Source organism: Phaenicophaeus curvirostris, chromosome 10 (genome assembly GCF_032191515.1).
Source record: "Phaenicophaeus curvirostris isolate KB17595 chromosome 10, BPBGC_Pcur_1.0, whole genome shotgun sequence".
Lineage (NCBI taxonomy): Eukaryota > Metazoa > Chordata > Aves > Cuculiformes > Cuculidae > Phaenicophaeus > Phaenicophaeus curvirostris.
The window spans coordinates 6,326,782-6,344,135 of record NC_091401.1 but is presented as its reverse complement, the minus strand read 5'-3'; the positions used below and the strand labels follow the sequence as shown (position 1 = coordinate 6,344,135).

At 46.6% G+C, this 17,354-nt stretch overlaps 1 protein-coding gene across 3 annotated transcripts in view; it reads right to left on the bottom strand.

Annotated features, from left to right (window-relative positions):
* CCDC50 (coiled-coil domain containing 50) overlaps positions 1–17,354 on the bottom strand; it is a 272,039-nt gene extending 254,685 nt beyond the window's left edge. For 2 of the 3 annotated variants that reach the window (XR_011338091.1, XM_069864852.1), the window contains exons 1-2: positions 17,238–17,354; positions 533–595 (exon numbers count right to left, since the gene is read on the bottom strand). Coding sequence is in view for 2 of the 3 variants with exons in the window: in XM_069864852.1 (XP_069720953.1) it covers positions 533–595; positions 17,238–17,286 (112 nt within the window). In the remaining variant the exon portion in view is untranslated. The remainder of the gene's footprint in view (positions 1–532; positions 596–17,237) is intronic. The other variant, XM_069864853.1, reaches the window with a different exon arrangement.

Here is a 17,354-nt window from a genome sequence, read left to right as displayed (position 1 = left end):
ACATCAGTCACCTTGAAGTTCCTGACTGTACTTTTTTTCTCCTTTTTAAACCCTACAGCATACAGCTGCTCTACCTCAAAACATCTTAAAAGGAAGCCTCTTTTCAAAAGGCAGGCACAAGCAATTCTGAAATAGGTAAATAAACAGACCTCTTCTGGTTGTACCTCACGCCAGGCTATAAAACTGAAGCTTCCAAAATTGCTAGTAATTTCTAAAAACCTTGCAGAGTAACAAAACCTCAAGTGCATGCCCACATGCAATTTTATCATAAATGGCATAACCAAACAACTCTAAAGGAGAGCACAAAACTTACACATGAAATGCTATAATCTCTAGGGTACAATGTGAGCTGCAGTAGAACACCGAGTAGTGTTACAGGACAGTGAAGACAGCAATAATAATCTGTAATCTATTAAAGAGAATACAAATGAAACAAAAAGTAGGGAGGATCTCTCTTAGCAAAACCAAACAAAGCCAGATATCGGTTAGGACAAATTTGCTCCGGTTTGGAACAAACATCGTTGCTACTTACTCTCTTGCTCCTGTAAGTTATAGGCCAAGGTATGATCTTCCAGAACAGCAAAGTCTCGACACACTGGACAGGGAAACAAAGCCGAGAATTAGCATCAGGAGTTAGAAACTCCAAAACATCAAAAGAGCTATGGGGGCCTGGGGAGCATACACGCAAAGAGACTTCCGACACTTTATACCAAATAAGGTCTGGGCTGGTGGGGTTTTCCCCTTCTGCACTTGTGGCTATTTCTGCATGTACTTGCTTTTTTTTGTCCTTGTTTGGGTAACAATACTCCTCCATTCTCCCCTCCACCTCTGCTGCTTTAGTTTACAACCAGAGTTGCTCACACCATCATTGGATCAGCCCTTGTATACAAAACCCTGTCTTCAAACCAGAGGTATACCAAAGCCCACACTCTGCACGTTCAACTAAAACCAAGGTCAAGCATTTGTGCTTACTATGACTTTTCGTGCCACGTTACAGAGTCTGAGAATAGTATTTTCTCTGCACAAAGACACATGCATACTGTCACCTCTGTGGAACAAAGCAGACTAAGCTCTACGGCTCTTGCTGCAAGGCATTCCTACTGGCTTGAGAATCATTTTACAGTTGTCTCCTGTAAGCTTCATTGATTTTTTTCAAGTGCAGATGCTGGGTATGTACCTAGAATCCAGATATGGGACCAACCACAGTATTACTGGCAGGGATACGCACAGCTTCTTAAAAAGATGCCGGAAAAAAACTGGAGATAAGCCAAACAGGAAGGGGACAAGCTCCCTTTGACACCAGTCTGAAAGCAGCAGATTTTTGCCAATGCCTATCACTTTCACACTTGAACTTTCAAAGGAACACTATCCACACTGCAGAAAGCCACCAGAATTTATTTTTAACTTGTTATGATAGGCAGCAGGGCAACAAAACACAAGCCACTTACATATTGGGATAGGGACATACACACAGCATCTGTTTCAGTGTTTTGGTGGTAGGTACACATCAGGTTCTCATGGAGCCACCTGTGACCTGTACCCCTAGACTGCAGGATGGGGCCCTGCTGCACATACATGGAGTTCCCATCTGCTTCAACGGGAGCTTAAGGCAGGGGCGCTGAAAAATTTACACTGAAAAGGTCTGTCACTTCTTTTTCCCTCAATATGACAAGCTAAGCAGCTTAACAGGACCTGACAGGGCAATATCTCCCATCTGAAATGTACAGCACAAAGCAAAGAACTACAAGGTGCTTCTGAAGGTGCGGAGGGATGCGAGAGCCTCTGTCACTCTGCTCTATAGGTAAAACCACTGGGGAAGACTGAGGTTTCTCTTTAGCAGAGCACAGTGGTAGCCTGGAAGAGAAAGTGAAAATAACACCAAAACCCACAGAATATACCAAAACTACAAAAGGAATTTATGAGGAACCCATTTATGAAGAACCTATTAATGAAAGGGTTCAGAGTCAAAGAAGACAAAACATTTCCATCACCGTAAATGGTGGAAAATACTACAAGGGAGTAAGAAGGCAGCTGTGTTTTCCTAAGCCAAAGTCCCCCAAGCCTTCTCTCTTTTCACGTTGACACAGACGCTTCACTAGAGAAGCACTGAGATGTTCCTCTGTGCCCAGGTATCTTCACAAAATATCTAGAAGAGTTTCAAGTTGCGTGTACCAAGAAATCAGATAAATGCTTTATCATTTACCATATTGAACAGAATTTTTGGTTGAGTGTTTCTGCATTGGTGTGTGTTTTACAGATGACAAAAGGTCCTAACAGCTAGAGCAGTGCTTCAGAGAGGAAGAATGACAAAGAGCAGGGCGGAGATGAGGACAAAGATGACTGCTATATGATCCCATAGTGACTCACTTTAAACATGTACAATTCTGGATGGTACAATTAAGGTTTTGTTGTTGCTTTTTTTTCACTGCAACTTCTCTTAAAAAAGGAAAGAGGATGCAAAACACTACATACCACTGAAACTTCCAGTGGGCACCTATGTATAAAAAAAGAAATGCTGCAGATCTGGAAAAGCCACAGCTGAGTTGCACACAGAATTGCTACTCACAGCTGATACACCAAGGGTGCTCAGTGGCCACAAACACATTTTTATGGCATAGGGCAAGGGGAACTTGCTCACAGAGACTTTATTTCTGCGATGCCTAATACTACCTCAGCTCCACAGCACAGGTGTGGAACTGCCTTCTGTTTACAACAAGCATCATCTGTCCTGCTGGAAGGGCACATCCAACTCAGAGGTTTGAGACCTACTATCAGTTCAGAGGTAAGCAAAGGCACCTCAATACAGAACCAGAACCTACCCTAAACTAGGGCTGTGCTTCTACCACAAAAAGCAACACTTGTTCCTGACAATTAAAAAAAAAGGTGGTGGTGGTGTGATATCTTTAACCACATCAGGCCTCTGAGCAAGTCCACTGCACAGCTGCCTGAACAGCTGTACTAGCAAGACAAGGCAGGCAGCACAGGAGCAAGGACGAACATTTCAGAGCTGCATCTATTTTGCATAAAGACTGCTGCTACAAGAAACGTTTATGAAACTGCATCCTAGTCTATTCCAACTCCCTTCTGTAAAGGCTCCTAACACTGCTCTGATCCCCATGATACTGGAGAATTCTTCCTTGTCTGTCACAGTGTTGATGGTGTTGGCAGACCTTTGCTCCATCCTCCCCACAGAGGCACATGTACAGAATAGTACTTCAGTTTTTTTAACTCCATTCTACCCACACCCAGACACACTCTCCTATTTGTTTGGAAAAAAAACCATGTTGACAGAAACATGCTTGGCATACAGACAAGAAAGAGGAAGGGTCATGGTAAACGCTGCTACTCTTCTCTTGACAGTCTTGCACTAGCCCCAAAAAAGTCTCATCTCCTTGGGTACGCATCATTCCTACAACATGGCAATAACTGTTTAACCCTTTTTGACTGATGGGCCAGTAAAAACTTCCTAAAGAAATCAGAATCCTTAAATAAAAAGGCCAAAGGCATATATTGCTGTATTGTATAGATGGGTCTGCTTCTTCTAGCTACTTCTCTAGAGATCTACTTGAAGTAGCTCATGAGTCTCTAGAGCTAAACGAACAAGGAGAAAGCAAGTGAGGACAATGCTCTAGGACAAGCCACCAAGTTGCAGGGGCTAGACGCGAACACAGGGGCTGTGTCTTAAGAACATGTTAATTCACAGAATGATTTGGGTTAGAAGGGACCTTAAAGATCATCTAGTTCCAACTCCCTTGGGCAGCGACATCTTTCACTGGATGAGGTTGCTCAAAGCCCCATCCAATCAGGTCTTGAACACCTAGATGCAGTACAGAGGCAGGGAAACTGGATGGCTATTCATGATGTACTAAGTGTCTGGGCTTGGTGGTGCTGGGAGTTCACAAAGGACAGCGCAGAGCAGGCTGGCAGGGCAGCAGCACGCCGCGGGTTTGCTCACACATTTAGATCCATTCACGCACTGCTGAAGAAGCCACTTGTCTGCATCCACGCCCCGTTAAGCCGCTCTTACATACTTGCAAATGGACAGCTCGAGCACACAGCCCTCGCTTTGTACTGCTGAAGCTGTTGGCAGGGCAGACGGCACAAGAAGACTTCGTCACAATGAAAAACTTGGCTGGACCGGCTGCCTCTAACTCAGATGAGCACATTATTCCCAATTCTCATGATCCCAAGAACAACATGAAAAGATGAGAACGTCCCATTATGAGCACAATGAAGTACTGTCAGCCAGCCAGGTGGCAAGAGATAGGACACCTGCAACTCCCTAGCAAGCTTAGGGGTGAGGGCAAATGCAGAACACTTCCTCAAGACTAGACTGAGCACCCATGGCACAGCGCCAAGCATGACCACATCTACAAGCATGGCCAAGGAAATCAAACCTCCATCCAAGGCAACTATGAAATAACTGGAGATGTGGACCAGTCAGGCATAGTATGAAATGAAGCTTCATCAGTGCAAGTCCTCATCACCTGCCCAGTGGCCCCAGGACACTCATTATCAGGCACTACATCCACAGGATTTGTGCTGAGAAATAGGATGGCCCCAATGACAACAGAAAGACTCACAATTCCTCCTCACCAAGAGGCTTCATATTTAAGGAGGAAATAAATCTATTTCCTTATTCCACAATTGTACGTCTAAAAAATGAAAGGTAAGATAAATGTTACATTCACTGCTGTGAATTAACTTGACTTCCCATCTCCAAGCCCTGGCTGCAAGCCATCAGATGGTCAAACAAGCAGCAGGGGTTTAATCACAGCAGCTACAATTGGCAAGTCCAGTGAAGCGTGAAACATTAACAACAGGTTTACCATAGCCTGATTAAGCCAATCTGCCTTGGCACAGCAGGGAGCAGTGCACTTCTGGCATAGCTGTCAAAGAAAGAAATGCCAGCCCAGGAATCCCTGCAGCTGCCACAGCTGGCAGAGGTGCCAGCAGGAGAGGACAGGGGCATGGCTGGAAACATCATTCTTTGCAGCAGCGGTGGGCTGCAAAATCCATGCACTGGCATGAAAGATGGAGCTCACTTGCATGAGGGATCCTGAAGAGCCTCTCTGCAAGTCTCTCCATGAACAGGAGTTCCCTCAAAATATCCCTTTCTAAGCATCAGTGCAGCTGAGGCTCTTGCAAGCATGGTTGCAAGCCCTGCCTTTATGGCTGAGATAAGAATGTCTCTAGTTACAATAGCTTCACAAAACGTCTGGAAATAACCTATTCCTTTTTATAGTCTGCTATCTGCCTCACTAGCTTTCTCCAGCATTACTTCAGCTCCATAGCTCAGCATTTCTAACACCGAACTGTTTCAAAGAGTGAGTTAACTGCAAAAGAAGAGCAAAAGCAGCCTTAGAAGTGGCAAGGAATACTTAGGCTAGTGACAAAGAGTTAGGTAACATCCAGGAATGGGTGACATGAATATCCACTGGATCCACAAGAGCACCCCCCATCAGGTTCTCAACCAAGGCTTAAGGCAAAACACACACCATACTTCTCCCTTAAGTCTTATATTATGTGTTGACATTCACCAATGGGCCCAAGGGGCCCCCGCTGGTTGACGTGGCCCATATGACATGTTCTGAGACACCAGGCAGTTCAGTGATGAGGGACCACACACGCATACTCCAAGCATTTCCTCTTGGGTCTTAAAAAAACATCTCTTGCTCCTCACCCCCACCCCTCCCAATATTTTCCCATCACCATCATGTGCTGGATAATTCACAAAATCAACTAGAAGGCGTGAGTCATGCTTAGATTAGAACATCTGCAGTTTTTGAATCCTGAACTGAAGGACAGGAGGGAGAGGAAAGACAAAAGTGACACAGGAAAAAAAAACAGTTTCATCAGCTAAAAATCATTTTTAGGGCCTACAGAGCTGACAAATTAAGTGGTAAGCAGCAAGTGCATACTGCTACAACCCAGCAGTCTCAGAAAGATGATCAGTTGTGAAGATCCTTGCAAATAAGAAAGCAGGCTGGAACCTTGTAAAGACTCCTACCAGCAGGGACTGGTCAGGCCACTCCAAGCCAGATAAGCCCTCAAAATTCTGCAGATCATTTTCTTGAAATGAAGACAACATGACAAAGTAGCCACTCAACTGGAGGTGAAAGGCTATCCAACAGGCAGTTTCCAGAGGAAACATGCAACTGGGATGCCTCCTTCCCACCCACAGTAAAGCTGCTCTGCATGATATGTGGCCAGACCTCAGCGCCTCTCATTTCCATCCTGCCTCTCCCATCACACCAGGAGATTGCTGAGCTCCTGCAACCACACACAGGCACTGACAGAGGCTGGCCAGGACATGTCTCGGCTGCTGCAGCTGCAGTTACACAGACACCTTCCTAGAACCTTGTTCATCAGGCACTGTCAGCGCCAAGGACATCAGAAAACTCATGCAGGGAGAAGGTAGCTTCAAGTTTGGGCAGCTCAGGGAGGGAACAATTTATTCTTCTCAGCCACAGCACTAGACCACCTCGCACGTCTGGGAGCTATGAAGTAGCACAAGGAGACTGGGAGGCCCCATAGGGAACCAAACTGAGGGGTCTCAGCCTACTTCTTAAAAGCATAAACATATAAAATAAAAAAAATCACCAAAGAACCATGATTCCTTTTATCAGTAGTCTTGGACTGCAAGCTAAGAACAGCTTGAGATTTGGGAAGCCAGTTATCCTCTCTACTCTAAGCTAATGCCTTAAGGTCAAGGCCATGAAGTTTGTACTCCATCTGCACCATTTTCCAACAAAAAGCTCTCAGTGCCCAACAATGCCTTAATAAGGAAGGCTATATATAAGTTTGGAACCTAATCCTCAGAACACGAGTCTATGTTTTAACCTGCCTTGAAACATAAATCAGCAGCATTCACAAAATGCATTCTCTTGAGGCTCCTAGTTTGGCACTCTCACTTCTGTATACGTGCCTGCAATCTGTCCCACAGAGCAGTCCTCAAGCTGAGAGAGCATCTGCTGAACACCTCAAAGCAGAAGGTGATGTGCTGGCACAGTATAACGGGGAGCTGGAGATACCCAAGACTGCAAAAAAATAGCACCACAAGGAACCTGAAAATGTCATCCTAGAGCATGCCTCAGCCACAAATTTTGACAAAATTTATCATTCTGTCTCTATTATAGAGGGCTGCCATCTTTCTCATCATTGGATAATTGCACCCTACATCACTTCATCTGCAGTCTTTCTAAACAGGAGCATCTCTTAACCTCCAAGCATGAAACACAACCCATTCGTCAAGAAAAATAAAGACCATGTCTTTGACTTCCAGAAGAACATGATGAGTTGAAGTACTTCATGCTTGCATACACAGACATACCTGAAAATGGCGTTGAACCTTAAGGAGTACTGGTACATGTGCTTTGAAAATCCAGTCTGTTCAGACAGGTCCACCTGGGTCCCCAAAGACACAAGAACTTTCAAAATTCCTCAATCCTATAGCCAAGATTAGGGCTACAGCTGCTGCCTCCTATTCCAGAAATGTCTCTGCATTAAGGCGCTAAATACACAGTATTTTGCCACTTTAAAGCAGACAGCAAGATGCACAAGCCACGATATGTCACATCTGTGAGTCATTACCTGCTAGGGTCAGAACATTATTACCTCCATAGCTCCTTTTTGACAACCCCAGTGTCCATCAGCCTGTACAGGACTGCCTAGACCCAAAAGGTCACCAGTGAGGTCATCCATCCTACTGTGGAACCATCATAACATAGAGGTGAACAGGCATAAAAACCTCAAGGTAGATATATTGGTCAAGGATGGCTTGGCTAGTTTGATGTTACAGCCAAGTAGTAGACCCCCGACAGCCAAACACATATTTCATTCACGATATTCAAGACATAACTGGGTCTGTCTGTAGAGAAAGTTAGTCTTAAATCATCAACGAGAACAAAAGTTGTTTCTGCAGTCATTGCCTCCAGCATCTGACACAGCTCCAGTTGACTCAGCTAATACCACATGTGCAAAATGAAGAACCAACAATAAGGACAGAGAGTTTTCCTAGCAGTTAACTTTCACCATGGCCCCCCAACCATGGATCACAGCAAAACAAACAACACTGCCTCAAAGAGCGGGTGGTTTAACCTCATTTTGCCCAAGGGCTAACCACCACACATGTCACTGGAGAGCGAGGCACTGGAGACCTTCACCAAGAAAGGTCAAAATCCCTGGCTCGCACAGATGTCCCCGTGAGCAGTACTGTAGCTGTAAAACATGCCTTAAGAAGTGTCCCATGCATCATATGACAATGCACTTTTCTAGAGGGGTTTTTTGTTTCTTTTGCAGACAAGATATCATGGCAGTTTTAATTTTAAGCCCAACACCGCTCATTTAAACTGGTGTAAGGGAGGAGTAAAAGAAAAACAGTCTCCTTTCATGCACAACTCCACACAGCCACCCACTCAGAAAACTGCTCAGGCATGGAGTTTGTATCTCAAGAGATTTGCACTATATACACACCCTTCACCCACACCCATCTCTGTGATCACTGTATTTTGCTTTGATCTGTTTATTTCAGCTTTTATTTCAGCATTTTAGGCAACTTCACACTACACAAAATTCTTGTAAGGTCACACTGAAGTTCCCAGATAGGCAAAACTTCTGCTCCCTGCTAAATGTAAACCTAATTCCCTTGCTCAGTTCAGTAGTTTCTCTACAGAGAGCTGGCAGGCCCATTTTGTGGATGAGAGTGGCTTTCAGGAGCCATGGTACCCAGGATCTCAAATGCTTCACTAGCATTTCTACACCTTCAATTTCAGACTGTGGTGAATAAGCTCACAGAGCAGCTCCAGAGAGGCAAGTAGGCAGCCGGGAGCAGAGATAATTCAAAGCGTCAGCTCTCCTAGTCTTCTCCTCCAGCTTCAACCTAACAGATAATGTAGCAGAATACAAGGCAGACAGGATTCACAAAGGGAGCTCTCAATACCTCTCTGGTACAAGGTCATGCACTGACTCAGTGTAGTGACTGTTTACACAAGTCTGACTGTTGGAAGCTTGATGCCTATGCAGAAGGTGCCAAGTGCCAAAGAAAGGTTCCAATTCCTCTCAAAACCCCACAGCATGGTTTTATACCACAGGGACCCACAGTCACATGGAGGACCAAATGTCTCAGTAGAGAATAAATAGTAGAAAGACTCCCTCAGATGCCACTTTCTGTTCAGCCTTTGGGTGAGTCGAACCAAGCCTGAGACTGCTCTGAGGCTTGTAGCTAAATGAGAGCTAAAGCTGGAAGGATGGACTGCAGCATCACTGCACATGCAAACAAGCCAGGGTTTATTCATCCTGATCAGATACCAAGAGAAGCAAAGCTCTAGCAAGATAGGCCTCAGGGCAGCCTCCAAGGCTTGCTGGAAACCTGACCAGCTGTTGTATTTGAAGATGGAGGTGTCTGAACTGATTCCGCAATCAGCTCTGATGCTTGCACAGATTCTTATCAGCTGCCTTTTTCCTAGAAAGATGGCTACGAGGACTCCAGGCTGCCTCCAGTTCAGCTGCTGCTAGCACTGCAGATCTGCTCAGCAAGAAGAACTTTCTTCTACTTAACCAACCAACAACACTCTGCTTTCAGAACCCCTTTTCTTTGCTATGCCATGTCTTCATGGGTACTCTCTCCCGTCCCACCTTGCTTCCTGTGCTTAAGTTCTCCAGGTTTATTAGTCAGCTCTGGAGAACACAAAGCCCCCCAGATCAGTCAGACCTTCACATCCATCTACAAGAGTCACAAATCAGTAAAGCTGCAGCACTAACAACACACATCCCCCTTCCTGCCACAGCCTCGCATTGGCAGGCTGCCCTTAGAGCAACTACAGATTTAAAACAGTGGCAATAAGAGGGTAGGAACAAGCAAGCTCCAGGCCTTTGGGGCCAGATGGGCAGGGAGGTAGAGTTTCCAGCATCAGCCTAAAGCAAACTGTTTCGTGGCATCTGCGCCTACAGCTCACGTGCATTGCAAAGCATGAGGAAGAAGCAGACTTAGCAGCCTTTTAAATGCCTCTTCCTGAAAAGCACAAAGTGAGCTCCAAGTGTCAGTCAGAAGTAACTTTTTTGCTCTGAAAGCCAAATCACCTTTAGAGAAAGAAAAAAAAAAAAAGCTGTATACTTACAGCTTTAAAAAAAAAAGATACAACTAAAATAAGAACCTAAGCTCACCTGTTATGTGGCCAGAGCTGACATGCTCTGGGCAATGCCAGCCACCTGAAGTATCAAGTAACTGAGCACTATAATCAGAGCTGGAGGCCAATCTGCCTTTATCAGGGATGTGAGGAATGCACACAGGGTTATGCAGCCCTAGACAAGGAGCCAGTCCCTCCAGACAGCAAATAAGGACAGGAGCCCAGCCTCTTCCCAACTTCAACGTCATTAGGAAACCTGGCACCAACCGAATGGCCTGCAGGAAAGTGCAGCCCTGTGAACAGCAGTGCTCTCTGCATGCCACAGAAACAGCCAACACCCTGGCACCCTGGAAAATTCCCAGGTCTTTCTCTGCTGTCCTCCACTACTTCATGCCAGCTCCCAATAGCACTGTCAAAGGCTCCAGTAGGCACTGGTGAAGTTAAGACCCAAGCCTTCCCTGTCCCACCAGCTGGCATCCCATAACAGAACTAACTTCAGAACAGAGGGAGGAAAAATTTCTTTCCACCAGTATCCCATAAGAAATGTTTGCCACGTCCATAGGAGACGTATATGATAAGCTCACATACTTTTGCAGTGCAAAGCCATTTTGCTGTGTGGACAGGGAGAAGCTTTCCATCCATGTTGGGGAAGGCCACCCAGAGCCAGGCCAGTTTTTTGCCTGCCCACTGTCCAGGTCAGTAGTGACTGTCCCTCTGGGAGGAACATGTCCTGCCAGGGCACACTCCACTCTCTTGTCCTGCCTGGTTAAAAACGTCCAAAACTATATGCATGATGTCTTTTGGAGAGGTTTCTGCAGAAGTTAAAAAAAATAATAATACAGGAAGCATTCTATTTGTATAAACTTCCTTCCTACCTTTAGTCTCATTACTTCTCCTGTCAGTCCTTTCAGTGCCTTTATGGTATGCCTGTGTCTCAGTGCCTTCAAATATTGCCTCATTTGTGTCCTCTTCCCATTTGTCATCACTTACCGAACACCACATACTGAACCCATGTAACATTTCCTCCTAAGCCAATTCCTACAGCCATCAAGTCCTGGTTCAGGTCTAGGAAAAGAACAAAACTTACCCATATGCACACAGGAACTTAAAGTTTTACTGCATGCAAATTTTCACATCTCCTTTGAAAAGAGAAGTGAAGAAGAGTGACTCACTTGTAAACCCACTTTGACTTTCTGTCCTGAACAGCACTCACCACAGGCACAGCTGTTGACCAAACCACTAACAACCCAGGTCTCAGTCAAATAGGTCTCGTTATTTTTATTTGGCTGACAGAGCACCAATGGCGGTGACACCGTGGGTTGGCATGCAATTAAAATAATCATCAGTTGAGTTTCTGGAGCCTCGTAGAAAATCCTTGGGGAGAGGCAGAAGGGCTGTGCTGGGCTTCTGAGCAGGCTTTCATCTACACCTTTCTCCCCAGGGGCAGTAACACTTGAGTAAACTTAATTCACAAGGCACCTGCGGGTAGAGAGTAGATTTTATGAGCACCCAGGTCTAACTGGTCTCCTTTGCTTGATGCAAGGTTCACAACAGCCCTGCCCTGCATCTTTTATCTGCAATGTGGTGCCCTGCTAAAGGTCTCTCTCAGCTGCTGTGCAGGGCCAAGGCCATATAGCATGCACTCAATGAGCTGTGTGGTGTATTTTCAAGTGCTGTGAAAGAAAACAGGGAGAAGGCTCCGATTAAAGTTTTTAGAAGTAAACTATGAATGAAGCATCAAGGGACTTTCGTGAAGTCTACTGTGCATTCCACAGAGAAGCCAGCACCGTAACATGAACATGTAGCATCCCTGACACACAGCAGCCTCCATGGAGACAACGGCCCTGCTTTTCCAGGTGGAAATGCCCAGCAAATGTCCTTTGCTCATTGCAATGCAAGCCACCAGCCACAGAAAGGCAAATATCTTTAGTATCATTTCAGATAAAAACAAAAGGCCAAAGCAACAGAGAGTACCATGACAGAAACTGGACCTAAGCTTCTCAAATTTTAGGGCAATTTTACCAACAGATCAGCCTCCTTCCTCAGCGCTTCAACCTTCACGTCAGCATTATGCAGAGGAGCAGCAGAGCATGATGGGAAGCCAGCCAGCTGGGGACACTCTGGAAGGGGACCAGGAAGCAGGGAGAGAATGTGTCACTTCTTCCTATAAATCACTACATTCACTTCAACTCTGAATTAGTGTCTCTGAGCAAGGAAACAAAAAAAACCACTAAAACAAGGCTTATCCCAGCAAAACAGAGACATTCCATGCAGCCCCAAGGTCCATCCCCAAGCAGGGTTTTCCTTGCATGGTCCCAGCAAAAGCACAACTGGTCTCTCCTATTCCTTGCAGCAACCACTTCCAGCTCCTGCCTGGCATGACATTGCTCACGGCCACAGGAAATTAAAGATTAAACAGAGGCTCATGGTCACAGCAAACACAATGCCACCTGCAACACATCGCTCAGCTGGGATCATTACTCACAGAGCAGCAATGGCTGATGGTCAATGTTCTGGTATCACAAATAAGGGAAGGGCCCAACCACCTCCATGCCAACCCCAGAAATCAGGGCAAAACAGACTGTGCTCTGCCTTACACCAGCCCAAAAACTTGTCAGCAACTAAAGACAAGCCTCTATCTGCAGAAAGCATCAACACGGGTCTGGAAGCTACTCTCTGCCAAAAAGTGCTTTTTGGAGAATCTTTTCGCCTCAGTACAACCACCTCAGCAGCTCACAGAGGACAGTGCTGAGGATTTAAAGGCTGGGAGGAGGCAGACCTGCCGGCTCAGTTGCATTTTAGAGCCAAAAGCATGAAATATGCTAATCCTGCCCACCTCTGCCAAGTGCTGCAGACCCAGAACAACTGAATGCATAATAAAACTCTCACCCAGCTTTAAGTAGAAGTTAAATGAGTACCACAGCCTCAGCTACTGAATTCATGCATGCTGGAAAAACAGACCTCCTATTACTCAGAAGAGCTGGACATGAACCAGTGACCTAGAAAGAAAGAGCCTGCGTCTATGTCCCGTCATCCTCCACCTCCTCACTGCCCCCAAGCCATCCAGCTAGCCTGAATTTTTCAGAGGCCTTCTGCAAGGAAGTCACAAAGGTGAAAACCATGAGAGTGCACACCATGCTGCAAGGAAAAATCTCAGCTGGAGCCAAGGGCATGGCGCAGGTGGCTTCACAGTGACCACACTGACCACTCAGCTGCTCTCAAAATTGTTGCCCCTATTATACTAATCCAGTTAAAGGTCAATCCTTCCTGCACACCAGTACCGCTGACAACTCATCCCTCAACACCAGGCCCCAGAAAAATTCCAAAGCAGAATCCCTCCGCAGCAGACTTCTTGCCAGCCACCAGCACTTTCTGAACCCACTTCCACCCTTGACAAACATCCAGTTCCTCTCCTTCACCATTGTGTTGCTGGGCACACACACCGGCACCAAGAGCCCTGAAATAACCAGATAACATCAACAAGCCCCTTCCGAGACAGACTGAGACACTGCACCTCAGAGCTGGCCCTCTTCCCTGGTCACTTGGAGAGCCAGCGGCCAGGAGCTGTCTATTGTAGGAGCCTCAGAGAAGGTCACATTAAGCTGCAGAGGTCAGAGGGTAGGTGCTGTGTATAGGAGGAAGAGGAAGAATGATGCTTACAGCCAACTTCTATTCAATTTACATTAAGGCAAAAGAGAGCCAGCTATTCTGCCTGCCCCACAGAACAACTTTCCAAGACAGAAAATAAAGATTCAAACCCTTCCTGTTCCCTCAAGGATACATCTTTTGCTACTACAATTGGGAAATTAGCCTCTCTTGCAGCAGACTGCAATGAGCAGCATTTGAATGTACAGTACAGGAGCTTCAGAAAATCAAATTAGACGCTTAATGTAGAAACCATAGTGTGAACATCATTGCTGTGCCCCTCTGAGCACAGGTGGCAGCAACAATCAGCCTTTGTGAAGGCTGGAGCTCAAGAGACAGCAACATGGCAAGGTTGATTCTAACAAGTGGCACAGACATTCTGCCCTTGTACTTCTCTATAGTACAACTAGAAGCAAAATTAAATAAAAACACTTAAGCCATTGCAATTTCCCACAGTTCCAAATAGCTGTATATTGCTGTACCAGACACCTTCTCCCCCACCTCTCCTTTTTCTCTCCTCACAGAGGATTCAGACTCATAGGAAGCCCGTACTTGGGTACACTGCTCATAGCTGAAGGCTCTCAGAGAGTGCATCAAATGAGAGACTGAGCTTCAGTCTTAGCAGACAGGCAACCCTTCTTAAAGCTATTGCTACAGACCTCAGCCCTCTGGTAAATACAGCAACAGCAAACAGGACCACAGATGGATTCTCCAGAGAGGAGGAAGGTCTTCACAGCTCCAAAATACCTGCTCAAGAACTCCCTGCATGCAGGCAGGGATGCCTCTCAGGTCCAAGAGGCAATATACATCACTTTGAGACGGCATGGAAGCTGCACTGAAGAGTTCATTTAAAAAAGGCAGGAAAGCAGAGGATGCAGCCCTTCCCAATTGTAGCTACTAGCAATGCATCATATCACACAAGATGAGAGACAGCTAGAGATCAAGCATAGCCCAAGCCCATTTCTTTTATTTGCTTCATAAGAAACTAATTAGAATAATATTTCCAGGATGATGAGACCTCTAGTAAAGAAGATCGACACACAGAGCTGAGCAATCCCCTAGGGTAGGTCAAAAGAGCACAAAGCAAAAGCTGCTTTGTGAGAAGAGGATATGTCACAGACACTTGAGAGGCAAACAGAAATTCAGGCAGAGAAACTCAGCCCACAGATTGCCACTAACACCAAAACCTTCAGCAAATAACTTACAAGAGCTTTACTGACCACAGTGGTCAGACCATCCACTTTACTGCCCATGGAAAAATGGCTCTGTAACACCAGGCTGCAGCACCACGACCTAGTTTATACTAGAAAAAGAGTGTTTTGAAGGGTGTGTTCTCCACCAGCAAACCCCTGCCCACAAAATAAACTGGACTGGCTGAAGTAGTTTTCACCAGCAAAACGCCATCTATATCAGGCCGGCAGCTAATATAAATGCCTTTAAAGGTAAAGAAGAAAGTAAACACAAGAAGAAAGGCTTCATACAGCACTAGCTACAGTTACCAGATTTTCACTGCCATCAGCGCGCAGAAATGACCTTGCTTTGTAGAGGACCTTTTGAGACCATAAGGAGGGGGATGTTTTCTCACAGTGGTCCCAACTACCTGCGGCCAAGGAGAACCTGGACACAGCACCTCCCCAAAGGAAAGCTGGTGAAGCACAAAGTGCGCAAACTAAACCAATGTTTTTCACTGTTAATGAGTGACTAAGTTGACCTTTACCCGAAAGGAAGAAAGAGAACTTTTTTTCCAGAAGTATCAACAGTGATTTCTGTATCAGGAACAATAAATATTTCCCTAGGTATGTAAGGCAATGCATTTCTTTCCTTGGCTGGCATTAATACCCCCACGTGAAAAGATCTAGTCCAAGGCATAGCTTGGTTTCAACACCTTCCACAATAAAAACAAATTACATCACTAAACAAAGCGTGAAACATGCCTGAGGCTTTGCAGAGCATGGCTGAGGCCTCATCTACTCCCCACGCTGGAACAAGTGGATAAAAAGTAGCAGCTATCAGATAACAAAGGTTTGTCATACCAGGGCAATCTTGAAACTTAATCCAGGCTAACCATATGTGCAAATTTACCAAGGACCGGCGGAGCTACATTGCAAGCCTGTAAACATACTTAGATTCAGCATGTAAGCGACCTTAACTCAGTCTAGTTAGTTCACTTCAAAAATTAATCAAGCTAAATCAAATCAAGGCTACTTAAATTCTAAATAAGAGCATCGACACAGGGATTTAATTCACTTTAATCAATCCACTAGAAAGGTTAACAGGATTAATTTTCTTGAGTAACCATGTGAGGACAGACTCTAAGGGTGAGATCCTGGCCACACTAAAACCACCAATTACAATTTTGCTAATGACTTAACAGGCCCAACATTAACCCCTAAAACTTCAGCAAACGGGTATTGCTACTGGAAGAAAAGTAAAAAGAAGTGAAGCATTAAAGGATGACAAATGGTCAAGAGGAATCTCCAGCTCGTTGCACAAACAATACACATTTTGCTCCTGAGCAGCTGAATCATCAAATCCAGACTTCCTATTCTGCAAGAACTGAAATTTAAACAAAGAAATAGCAGCAAGGAAAAGAAGTTTAAGGAATTTTGGCTGCATTCAGACAGGCACACAGTGTTCTCTGGTACTACAGCGTAAACCTAAAATAACTCAATCTTGACAGAGCTTCCACAGACTGGTATCATTGTCAGAAAGCAGAGTCCAGCTCGTACAAAGCTTTTTAAACCCCAGGCAGCTCCAGGGCGCCTCTAATTCAGCTTCAAGGCACACAGGGGAAGGAGACACTCAGCTAAGAGGGGGCTGAGGCCAGCCGGGCCGCTGAGGGCAAATAGGGGGGCCAGGGGCAGCCAGGAGGGGAGCGAGGCGCCCCCCAGCCCCTCTGCCCCCGCGCTGTGCGGGGATTCGGCAGGGTGGGAGCGGCTGCTTGGTGCTCCAAGGCTCAACGCGGGGCAAACCCTTCAGACTCCCCCGCCGCGTAGGCTCAAGTATCCCTAGCAAGGACCTCGGCATCGCCGTCCCCCCTCAGATCACCGAACGCGTCCAGCCGTAACAGCGCGGGGGGACCCGCGTTTCCCCGTCAGAGCCCCCCGCGGGCTCCCCCAGCCAGGCGGGTGCCCCGCGGGAGCGCAGACAAAGGGCTGAGCCCCCTCCCCCCGCGCCCTCCCCGCCTCCTCCCGAGCCGAAGCGGGGACGGGGAGGCTCGACAGGCCCTTCGCCCGCCCCCTCCTCCCGCAGGACGGCGGCGGGGCGGCTCCGCCACCCCCGAGGGACCACGCGGCTCCACGGGGAGCGCCGACAGCCGCCCCGCGCCCAGGAAATTCATAATAATAATTAAAAAAAAAGAGTCCCACCCCTCCTTCCTTCCCCCCATTCTCCCCCCCCCCTTCTCCCAATTCCCCCCGTCCCGTCCATCTCCCCGCGCCCCCCCCGGCCCCGCTCTCCCCCGACCTTCTTTGACTCCGGGCAGCTTGGAGTGGTCGATGCCGATGCCGGCCATGCTGGGGCCGGCACGGCCGAGCCCGGGTCCCCGCCGGGCGAGCGGAGCCGCCGCCCGCGCCCCGCGCT